The 13269-nt window shown below is 30.0% G+C and overlaps 1 protein-coding gene across 1 annotated transcript; it reads left to right on the top strand.

The window, feature by feature from the left end:
• The first annotated feature begins 445 nt into the window (after positions 1–445).
• LOC113385708 (esterase FE4-like) lies at positions 446–12408 on the top strand. The gene is made up of 6 exons (XM_026623547.1): positions 446–634; positions 1868–1964; positions 4189–4451; positions 8528–8731; positions 10997–11754; positions 12219–12408. Exons 1-6 carry the CDS (start codon positions 446–448, stop codon positions 12406–12408), a joined length of 1701 nt encoding a protein of 566 aa, XP_026479332.1.
• The last annotated feature ends 861 nt before the right edge of the window (positions 12409–13269 follow it).

Genomic DNA, 13269 nt, shown 5'->3' with positions numbered 1-13269 from the left:
AATCACTCACAAATTTTTATCAAAAACCTAATGAATATGGAATATCCCTGCCAATATTCAATAACAATTTCTTTATGGTACATCGCAAACAAAATAAAATTTGAATTCAATACATATGGTTATATAAATTTATTTCCCTAATTATATTGTCAGCTTTTATTTAATTTGACGAAAGAGAGTTCTAAAATTTTCGTATGTTCGGAAAAAAATTGAAACTAAGGTAAGTGATATCTGTATCTTCTTCCTATTCACGAGCCAAGTAAATAGTAAAAGTTTAAAAATAATCATCTATTTCACAATATATTTATATACGCAAGAGCTAAAACAACTAATTGATTGTTTATGTTATGACAAATTAAAAATAATATTATTAATGGTAACTTATATAAGAAGCGTCAACATTCGGCTCCGTTAGTCTTTAGTGTAAAATAGTGTTTAGTGTAAAATGATTTTGAATTATTTTATATTAGTAATATGTGCACTGCTTTTTGCGTCTGCAAATGCTGGTCCAAGGGTAAGAGTGGAACAAGGGCAACTCGAAGGAAAATCGAAAACTACAGCCACCGGGAAAAAATATAATTGTTTTCTTGGTATCCCATATGCAAAACCACCAGTTGGAAATTTACGATTTAAGGTACTGATTTAATATAATTTTAAAACAATATTAATTTTATATGAGCATATTAGAGAAATGGATTATAAAAAATTAGAAATATTTAGTTAGTTATTAAATTTTGTAGATATTTGTTTAAAAAAATTGACTGCTTTGAACAACTGCAAATAGCTTAAAAGTTGTAATATATAAGATTAAATAAAAAAAATGGAATTTTAAAATTAGGAAAATAAATTATTTTGAATGATACGAATTTTATGCACCAAGAGCCCATTATCTCCTCATAATAATATACGTAGGGAAAAGTCCCGCAACGCCGGACAGCACCTAATACCGGACACACTATTTAACACGTATTATTTAAGCGAGTATAAAACTTTTTATATCAAAATACAACTGAACGGGGCGCGGGGGGCACTCAGGTGCAGAATCACCCGCCAAGACTCACCTGTGACGCACACAGCCACGGTGGGATCAACCCTTTGCTGTTTTAGGCGCAAAATCACGGCGTCACCTAAATATCAATTGAAGTAATTCTACTGTATTTATGCATTTATACTTGGGTGGCATTCAATGATAAAAGTAGTACTTGCTTGTTATCCGTAAAATGTTAGAATGTTATTAGATATTTTAAACAATTTTAGTAGGCACCAAATGAACGAACATGCCTGTCCATTAGCACCGGACACTAAGTCGTCCCTTAGCACCGGACAGTAAACATATTGATATTTCTTGTGAGAATTGACGTAATTTATTTTAATTATTTAATTTTGTTCTGTGTGAGTGCTAACGGTCACTACATACCCCCATATTTTGTATTTCCTAGTCAAATAATAAAAATCTTATGATGAATGCTCCAGCTGAGAGCATAGGTGTGGCCCAACCAAAAGGGTGGATGAATAGTGATTTTTTTTGCAATATCTAAGAATATTCGTCAAACACACATGTGCAGACACTCCAGAGTATGAAGATGGCTACCTATGTGTTCAATACTGGTTATTTTGAAATGTCCGGTACTAGGTGCCTCTTTGTAAAATCATATTTCTTGTTACCAAAGTTTGATTGAGAGTATTAATTATTTTTAGCAAAGGTTTTTGTTAATTTAGGTAGATTTCTAACTTTGTTATCTAACATAAATCATAATTTAATAAACATTTCGTAATATATTTATTAACATTTATTAATTCTTTTTTAGTTAAAAGAAGTAATAATTTCTCTATTCAGTTTTATTAATATTTTTACTTTTATCTTTAGAATCCTGAGCCATTAGATTTTTGCTGGAATGGAGTCCGCGATGCAAGAAAGTTTGGAAATAATTGTCCTACGATGGATGCTTCTCTCAATTTTTACGGTAATTATTATTTTTGAATAAGGATAATATTTTTTTAAATAAAATATTTCGATCAACTATTACTAGTCTACTAACAAATTAATAGGTGATAGTACGGGAGCCAGCAACGTTTTCAAAACAAGCATTTTAGTCAGGCTGGTTTTTTGGTATGTGGTCCTTGGTGCTCTCTCGGTTAGGGTAAGGGCCGTCTGGCAGCTGGAAGTGGTTGCGTTAATTAGTGCGCAGCCAATTTGTACAGCTCGATTTCAAAATTTTGAAAGCATTTTAGTCAGCCCAATTTTCGTTTTTTTGACTTCGAATAGGTTCAGCAGACTCAAATTTTTTGTTGCCAGACATTTTGGGCGCTGCTAAATATGTGCCAGACGCCAATTTATTTATTAATTTTTTTAAAAATTCAAATCATTTTAGTCCGTCTGAAATTTTAGTATTATGTTCGTTAATGGTAAAAACACGTAAAATTAATTTGCCAGACGTTTCTGCGGTTGTTAACCATGTCTGGCAAGCAAAAATGTCTGGCAATATGATACTAGTTTATAGCATTTTAGTCAGTCCAATTTCCATTTTTTGACTTGATATTTGATATGATAACTTGAAGAAGTTATCCAGATTCACATTTTTGTTGCCAGACATTTTGGGCGCTGCCAAATATGTGCCAGACGCCAATTTATTCATTAATTTTTTTTAAATTTCAAATCATTTTAGTCCGTCTGTAATTTTAATATTATGTTCATTAAGGGTCAAGAAACATAAAATTAATTTGCCAGACGTTTCTGTGGTTGTTAAGCATGTCTGGCAACGAAAAAAGTTTGGCAATATGATACTAGTAGGCAGAGTGAGACAATCGCCAAATACATTGGCACGAATGAAACAAAAATCTATTAAACTCGTAAGAGCGCAATACGTTTACTAGGCAGAAAACTATAAGAAAAATCAAGTAACTATATTAGACAGATGTGTTTGTTATAAACTTTTCTGCAAAATTGTGTTTATACCATTTTTCTTTAGAATCACCGTTTCTTACAAATTGCCATCTGGAAAGTTAAAAAATTCATATTTCTCATAATATGCAGCCTTTATAAATACATCATCGAAGGTGAATTATGAGTGAAAAATAAAAATCCATTGATTTATGCTGGCTCCTATACTATGAATTGAACTGACCAAAAATACCTTCTGCGACAAAATAACGTTATGGTAATACTGCATAAAACTCACTGTAATCTAGTGGGTCAAATTAATTTTTTGTGTCAATAAAAAAAAAATTAAGTCCCACATATTTAAGAAAGACTAATAACGCGGTAGAAAATTAGAATTTGCAAATATCACGTAATATTGTTTGTAATGGTAATTATTAGAAATACAAATACAAAATTTCAGGATAGTGACATGGCAAAAGAGAATGAATGATAAAAATAAAAAGATCTAATGCCAATTAAGAAATCATTAAGCATTTTCGATTTCAACTCTTAATATTATTTATAACCACAACATTTCATTATAATATACAATGTCCCTATTACTGCTGACAATTGTAAATCAACAAATTTATTAAAAAATGTAGTCGTTATATAAAAAATGTAAACAGTGAAAATATTTACACTATACTATATAATATATAGTATATGTATCTCAAATCATTTGAAGAAATTAGACCCAAATATTGTGTTTCAAATATTATTATTGGTATAAAAAAATACTTTTCATATTTCCGATTCAAATGTTTATTCATAAATCAAGAATTTTCTAGCCGTGATCAATTATTTAATTATACAATATTTAATTATTAAATTTAATCGAAATTACAAATTTACCATTATTATTTCAATTGCATCTCTATTACTAGTAAATGCAAATAAACCTTTGAAAATGCACTTTGGCTATATGAGTTCACAAAATTGCAAAATAGAAATGCGTTTGTTACTTCATAGCCCTTAATTATCTTTATAATTTGAGTATTTCTGATAATTTCTCTATAATGATGATAATAACGATATAGTTAGATCTAGACGATAATAGGATTATTAGCATACGTTTGCTTTTAGATGTTTTTTAAATTATTATTAAAAAAGTTACGATATTATTAATATAAGTAATTTAATTTAAAAAAAATCATGAACTTCTCTTTAGCATATTTGTGTGCAGTTCTTATAGTCATTTACAGAATTAAATTACTTTATTTCCGAAAATCGATTTCTCCACAAATAACTTATTCGAACTTTTATTATTTCAGGAAGTGAAGATTGTCTGTACCTGAACGTGTACACACCCAAGATTACAAAAAGTCAATCGAACAAGTTGCCGGTCGTTTTCGTCGTGCACGGCGGAGGATTCTACTCCGGTTCCGGAAACGATAAGGACACAATGAGGCCCGATTGGTTGGTCGAAAAGGATATTGTTGTAGTGACATTCAATTACCGGCTAGGTCCTTTCGGATTCCTGTGTCTCGACATACCCGATGCACCGGGAAATGCTGGATTAAAAGATCAGGTAAATTTAGTAATTTAATTTGTTTTTATTCTAACGGATGGTTCATCTAGTGGTCCTAGTGATCTAGTAATCTTACGATTTAGATATTTCTGTCAAGACAACATATAAAGTATTATACATCGTTAGAAAGATCTTAAAATTCTTTGTTTTATCCCATTAGCAACTACAGGCAAGTTGCTATCGATAAATTCCAATTTTTAAGCATTATCCTGAATAATATGACATCGGAGGAAAAATTAATTTGTTACATCCATTATCCACTACACAGAAAATTAGCAAACATTTACTCGTTAGTGTACATGTTACAGGCAACTTAACGGTACTTGAGAACTAATATAAATATAAATGACACATAAAATATCATTGATAACTAAGAGTAAGTTGCATTTTGCATTTAGGCAAGTTCCTAGATGTGCGTCTATAATCAACTTTATCAATAGGAATTAAGATTTTGCAACTTTTAAAATTATGACGATAGAATTTTGAATTTGGCTCATTATTCTAATCCTTGAAGAGTATCTATAATTAAAACACTTTTGTAGGCATTAAAAAAATAGCAAATATTTAATCGTTAGAGTAAGCTTCACTGACAACTTAAATATTGCCTAACAATTACTGATTTGGAGATATCAAAAATATCATACAAATATTCATAAAAATTAATTAATTAAACTAGTTGGTTTGGTATTTAGCCTTGAGGCAAATTACATGAACTTCCCGATATGTGTAAATAATCGACTTGATCAAAAAAATGTGTAAATAATATACTTCATCAATCCTACTTTAAAAAAAACGATAATAATTTTAGCAAAGTTTGACGAATTTTTAAAATTAAACTACTTGTTGTAAGGCCGTAATATTACAGTAAGTTCTATAACACCATGATGTATATCGCCAAAAAAAGTTCCATGAAAGAAGGATTAAATTTTTTTTTTCAACAGTTAATTACAAGAAAACGGCTCGGTAGATTTTCACCTAAAATTAATCAGTATCATTCCCAAATGATATCTTTCGAACAGTTTTTGATTTTTCAAAATCGGTTCGGTAGGATGAGCTTAAATGTGGACGAAAATTTAACACTTTTTTTCAACAGTTAATTACAAGAAAACGGCTCGGTAGATTTTCACATAAAATTAATCAGCATCATTCCCAACTAATATCTTTCGAACAGTTTTTGATTTTTTAAAATCGGTTCGGTAGGATGAGCTTAAATGTGGACGAAAGTTTAACACTTTTTTTCAACAGTTAATTACAAGAAAACGGCTCGGTAGATTTTCACCTAAAATTAATCAGCATCATTCCCAACTAATATCTTTCGAACAGTTTTTGATTTTTTAAAATCGGTTCGGTAGGATGAGCTTAAATGTGGACGAAAATTTAACACTTTTTTTCAACAGTTAATTACAAGAAAACGGCTCGGTAGATTTTCACCTAAAATTAATCAGTATCATTCCCAAATGATATCTTTCGAACAGTTTTTGATTTTTCAAAATCGGTTCGGTAGGATGAGCTTAAATGTGGACGAAAATTTAACACTTTTTTTCAACAGTTAATTACAAGAAAACGGCTCGGTAGATTTTCACCTAAAATTAATCAGTATCATTCCCAAATGATATCTTTCGAACAGTTTTTGATTTTTCAAAATCGGTTCGGTAGGATGAGCTTAAATGTGGACGAAAATTTAACACTTTTTTTCAACAGTTAATTACAAGAAAACGGCTCGGTAGATTTTCACCTAAAATTAATCAGTATCATTCCCAAATGATATCTTTCGAACAGTTTTTGATTTTTCAAAATCGGTTCGGTAGGATGAGCTTAAATGTGGACGAAAAGTTTTTTCGAATTACAAAGAAACGGCTTGGCAGATCGTTGCACAAAACTGACAAACGATAGTCCTCACCGAAATACATCAAATGGCTTTTAAATTTCTAAAATCGGTTCAGGCGTTTTTGAGAAAACGTCGATCAAAAGTCTAATTTTGACAAATGCCAAAAAGACCATACTGATTTTTGCAAACTTTGACTAATTTTTAAAGCTGAACCAGTTGTCGTAGGGCCGTAATATTTTAGTATGACCTAGAAAACTATGGTATCTTTCGTCAAAAAAATAATCATAAAAATCGTCAAAATTTTTTTTTTAAAAACTTTATTACAAGAAAACGGCCCGGCCGATCTTAACCAAAAACTAATCAGCACGATTCCCAACCAATATCTATCGAACGGTTTTTGAATTTTCAGAATCGATTCAGAATTGCGGGCTAAAACGTGGACGAAAAATTTTTCACTTTTCTGCAATTTACAAAGAAACGGCTTGGCCGATCGCCGCACAAAACTCAGAGACGATTGTCCTCATCGAGATACATCAAATGGCTTTTAAATTTTTGAAATCGGTCCAACCGTTTTGGAGAAAACGTCGATTTACGGCAAAAAATCTGTTCACACACACACACACACACACATACACACACACACACACACACACATACTTTTTCCAAATTTGGTCTCATTCGATTCAGAATGGCTCGAAACGTCGAGAAAACATAAAATTAGCGATTCGGATTTTTTGATGAAAACATAAACTTCTCCTTCGGGAAGTTAATATGAATATGTTATTCATTTGCATAAATCATTTTTTCAAAATAAAGAAAAAAAAGTAATTAAGAACACATAATTTCAGATGAAAATTACGAAATGTGTAGAATTATATTATTACAATAGCCAATATAAAAAGCTGATGATTTACATCAGCAGAAAAAAATCATTTAAAACAACATTTGCAAATCAGATATCAGATACAAATTTGCAAAGATATATAATTTAATATAAATATTTTTTTACACATACATTTTTTTAAATAAAATTTTCAGAGGAATATCGTGTTATATTAAGCCATTAAGCTCAATATTTTCATTCTATTTTACACAAATTATCATATAGTTAAAATCCGATCACCCTGTAATAACATTTGATTGTAAGATTATAAACGTTTGTTTTTGGTGGATGTAAAAAGCAATTTCATAGTTGCTATTAATAACATTTATATGTCATTGTATACGGTCTAAATTTTCGGGGATATTAATACCGATATTTACCTTAAAAACTCCAGTATTTTTGGTATTGAAACAAAAGCGCTAGATCATACATTTTATACTCAAATTCAGGTTTCTGGAAACCATACAAACTTTTAATCTCATAATCCCTTAAAACAAATGTGTCTTTAGATCGTTCTATTGTATAATCAAGTGTCCAAATATTATTATCTCGATTCGTTATTAAACTGAATATTTATTGTTATCCAGAAGACTTCATATCATTTCTTAATAAATAGAATCTGACTGATAGATAGTGATGTTTATTTCCTCTTATGTAAAAACGTAACAGCGTTTTTAAGTGAGATCGGCGCCAAAATATTCTGTACCATAAATATTTAAAATATAGAAACTGAACTAAAAAATAAAATCAGCAAAAATAAAACTTCATCACTGGGTAATCTTCATTTTAGTTCTAACTAATTATTTTATATAATTAATAAATATTTTTGTAACTATAAATCGGATTGAAATTTATTCTTGGAATTATATAAACTCAACAATTGCAGAATATTATTTTTTACGTAAAAGGTATCGCATTTTAAAAATAGTGTAGCACCATATATTGTTCTAAATGAAAATACTCAACAATTATGGTACTATACTAATATTTTTCTTGTTACAGATCGAGGTTAGACAAATCATTTTATAATTAGCACAAAAAATATTAATCCCATAATATTGATGTTAAGTTGGATAAAATTTTATTATTTTTATTTGTAATATTACATGTTTTATTTTTTAGCTGTGTATATAATATATTTGTTGTACAAGTTTTATCTTTTATTTCTAGGATTTAATTTCTTATTCTTATTTGTTATTTAGTTTAGTTTTTTTTATATTTGTACATGTCAGTCACACTAGTAATTTGCTCAAGTGTAGATTACGAATGACGGTAAATATAGTATTATAATAAGCTAGGAAAAGTATTATAGATATAGATAAATTGGGCCAATAAATATTTTCATAATATCTTTTCAATCGGCAGGTTGCCGCTCTCCGGTGGGTTAAACAAAACATCGCAAAATTCGGCGGTGATCCCGATAACATCACACTGATCGGCATGTCAGCTGGCGCCGCGAGCGTTAATTATTTACAAATAACCGACACCACCAAGGGACTGTTCCAGAGGAGCTATCAAATAAGTGGCAGTGCACTGGCACCTTGGGCATATGTCGAGGACCCTAAAAAGGTAGGAATGATCTGCAAGGCAACGAGTCATCAAAAATGCAAAAGTTGCTAATTGGTAAATTATTTTAAACCGTTGTGTCGTCAAAAAAGTTATTTTTTGTATATTTGGCAAGGTGATGCAAACCAATAATTAATAACAATCAAATTCAATTTTAACTTTATAATGATTTTAAATATCCAATTTTTGACATAACAGATGATATTTACCGTTAAATATCTTAGACTGTTATCTCATACAGATCTCAAATATATAATGTGGAAGGACCTTCAAAATAAGATGTAGGGCTTTATAGAAATCTCCGAGTCGACTTTTTGCTATATAAGTTCTATCTTGCCTATGTACATTAGGGTGCTCCTTAATATGGGCATTTTCGAATTTTCTTGCTCCTAAGGGCTCAAACGGTTCCAAATTGATAAAAAAACGATTCTCTAAAAGTTTCAGCACTTAATATTATCTTTTAGATAGAGCGCAATTCGCTCAAAATAGATTTAGTTTTTACTAAATGTTTTTAGAGATAGACCTGCTTTTCCAAAAATTTAATGAGTTTTTCATCTTGTCAATACAAGTAGAATCTTTTTTGAATTATTAAAATCGGACACTCCGTTCTGACATAGCCGTATCTTCGGAACGGCTAGGCCTTTGCATCAGCACGTCTCCTTATCAATACAAATCGAATGTTTTTTTAAATTATTCAAATCGGTTGATCCGTGTTGTCGAAATCGTCGTCGAAAATTTGTATCCGCACACACACACGCGCACACACATACATCTATTTTTTCTAAAGTATGCTAAAATACTCAGAAACCTTTGAAACGTAAAGATATATAAAAAATTTCATTTTGGATTTTTTCGCGATTACTATAACTTACTCTACGGGAAGTTAATAACACATATCAAACAAACAACTATCTGACTATGTTCAGAAGAACTACCAGCAAATTCATCACTGTTTTTTGCTGTTTTCCAAAATCTGTCCCTTTTTACACCATAGACGAAGTAAAATGGGACGACCAAGGAGCAAATAGGTCCAATATCTTATTTTTAATTTCAAAGGGATTTTGTAAAATAATAGCTACATTATTCGACCAACGCAAAATATAATTTTCATGGATACATTTTTTTACAGAGATAACATCAGGTATTTCGTCAGAAATATTCATCAGCAGAGTTAGAATAAATATTTATCTCCTGGAAAATTGCTTTTCTCAACTTAATTTAATTTTTTATCTAATTTTTTTATTGTTTACAACTTTGACATGGTAAAAGTAAAGTTGATGCCCTTTCCACACCCAGGTAAGGTTTTATAAGGATTATATAAAAGAACTGTTGAATCTAACTCAAAATGAGAGTAAGGATGTTATAAATTAGGAAAATAACGTATACTCAAAAATTATATTAAAGTCTTGTAAACTAAACAGTTTTACTTACAACCAAAAAAACGATTAAGAAAATTTAAATGTTGTTGCTAAAATGTTTCTCGATGTACTTATATTTGAGATGTTGGTGGTGGATCTTTTACCTTAAACCCCGCTCTACCCTATATGAAATATTGCTTTAAATAGATTTAATTTTTTAATATAAATATATATATATATATATATATATATATATATGTGTGTATGTCACAAAAAATAACATTGATAACCAGGTGTAGGTTGCATTTTGTCTTTGGGCAAGTTTTTCGAAATGCGTTTATAATCAACTTAGTCAATGAGAATTAAGACTTAACAACTTTTAAAATTATTATAATAGAAATTTAAAACTTTCACGTAGCCTATTTTTCTAAATTTTAAGGAATATTTATATTTTGTGGGCCTATAATATTTTAGAATGTTCTTGATGACTACAAATTCTATTATCATACATATGGAAACAATTATATCAGGTTAATAGATATATGGTCTATATGTATACTATACATGTATATATGTATACATGCATATACGATAATGATGTTATCTATTCATTAATTATTTTGTTAAAATCTATACAAGAATTAGAAAAATTTAGTTATTATCTTTGTTTCATGATGAGATATTAAACATTATATGAGAAATGAGAATAATGCAAGAAATTCTTTGCACCACAATAAACCATTTCAAAATGAGGTAGTTCCATTGCTTCACTATAAAATTAATGGATATCTTCGTGCAGTAAAACGTTTCATGCTTGACTTTATTTTTATTAAATTAGTTCCATGTATCATCTTTAATTTTAATTAACATAATTGCGTAACTATTTAATTAATAATCTCCTTGGTTTCAGAATGCATTCAAATTATGCTCGATCCTCGGTCAAAATACTCAATCATCCGATAGAGCATTGGAATACCTCCTAATGGCCTCTGCCCAAGACCTCCTCTTGGCACTAGGAAGACCGCCGTATTCTTCCGTCGCGGATTTCAATATGCAAATGCGTGACATCGTATTCTTACCTGTGTCCGAGAAGAATTTCACAGGTCAAGAGGCATTCTTGACAGAATCACCTCAGGAGAGACTCGAGAGTGGAAGATTCCAAAATCTACCACTCTTGATCTCCATTACGGATGGAGAAGGATTAGTTGGTTTGCTGGATGCTGTGGCCCAACCTCGAGTTTATGGACTGATTGACATCAATTTTGAAAGATATGTTCCAAAGGATTATAATTTGCCTACAAGTTCTGAACTATCTTTGCAAGCCGCACAAGAGATAAAAGACTATTATTATGCTAATACTACGGATTCTCAAAAGAACTTCCAAAAATATGTAGATATTAAAGGTGACACTTGGATAAAGAAAGGTGTTCAAGACCAAGTTAAATTAATGGCAAAGAATAATGCTGACGCCATATATTACCATTTGTTCACATTGGATGAGTTCAGCGATTTTAAAATTAAAAACAATTTCACGTTTTTGGATCAGTCAGCGCATGCTAACAATAATGAGTATATATTCTATCAACCTAATTTCCCAAAATCAAATCCGATTGCTGAAAAAACTCGTCAGAGAATGTTGAAAATTTTGCAGAACTTCATTGAAACAGGGTAAGAAAAACACTATATGTACATACAAAGAACAGATTCTAAGATTAAAATAGCTCGATAAAAATTATTTATCTGCAGAATGAAAAATATATATAGTTATTAATTTGGAAATATGAACAAACAACACTCTTTTTGCACTAATTTTATAAATAATAATTTTCACAAACGTTTCTAGACTAGGTTTGTCTCATCTTCAGGGTGTTATAATTTAAAATTTAAAATATGGAAACCTAAATTAGCATTATGTGTTATCCGTTACAAGTCGTTCAATATACTGTCTTCTGCGTTCTGCCCCACCAATGATACATAGTCTCGAAATGTTTGTGAAATATATTATTTAATAAATTAGTGCAGAAAAAAGTGTTGTTTGTTCATATTTCCAAATTAATATCTATTTATCCACTCAGAATACATTTGTTATATATAGTTATATATAAAATTAATTAGTTTTATAATCATTTTAGAAATCCTACATCCGAAATGTCAGATTTGCTACCAGTGGATTGGCCACCTGTAACAAAAACTACTCTAAACTATTTACATATCGATAAAGAATTATCCTTGGAAGTTGATCCTGGAGAAGTCTGCATGAAATTCTGGGACGATTTGAAAATGAAATATAAAAATTTAGTTAGGCCTGTTATTTATGGTTGAAAATATTGCAGTATATTATTATATAAATTGTGAAATAATACTTTATGAAGTGCTAATTAGGAGTGATAATAAATAATTTAAATTTTTTTATGTATATTCTCTCATGATGCAAAACGTTTGTAAAGCAAAATTTGTGATCTATTGTAATTGCAAAAAAATGAAATAAAACTTTTTGCATTTTTTCATATTTTTGCTGTACTAATTATTAGCACTGAGAAATCCTTTGTTTTAGCTTGAAAACAACAAAATGCAATTTCAAAAATATTTTTTTTTTTTAAATTCATGACTTTTTCATTACAAACAATTACGTTTTATTGAAATTACTCAAATAGACGAAAAAATTCTTTACTGTTACTAAATTTTATTATTCGAAGGGCTGATTCAAAACAGAAAGCGTAGATCGAAAAAGCTGACATAAACGTGGTGCCCAGAGAATTCCTTTTTAAGTAGGTCCTGCCCAGCCCAAAGGATATAAAACTTATAAAACGACAATCCAAGATTAATCGACCGTGCAGGTACTGTACAGAAAGCTCATAAAACATACTGAAAAAATACTCTACCACCTTTGTCCAATACAAAACTACGTTTATAATCTAATCTCAAGCTTCTCAAACTTTGGATAAAAATTAATTTATACTATATTCTTTTTTTATTACTTCAGTTATCAAAATACGAATTCAATATGTTGTTCCACAGGCATAACAAAACTTATACTAACCAGTTAGCTGTGGTGCACTTATTAAATAGTACGCACAGTTTTGTGTCATCCAAATCGAGCTCATGACGTGTATATGCGTCAATCACAGAGTAAGTTGCGCTAGTCAGTCATCGTATAAAAATATGAGTTTATTTTATAAAATC

This window comes from Ctenocephalides felis, unplaced genomic scaffold (genome assembly GCF_003426905.1).
Source record: "Ctenocephalides felis isolate EL2017-DRISC unplaced genomic scaffold, ASM342690v1 CF-g0.4_SCAFFOLD_03571, whole genome shotgun sequence".
NCBI lineage: Eukaryota > Metazoa > Arthropoda > Insecta > Siphonaptera > Pulicidae > Ctenocephalides > Ctenocephalides felis.
Note: the sequence above shows the minus strand (reverse complement) of the source record. Positions and strands in the feature narration are given on the sequence as shown.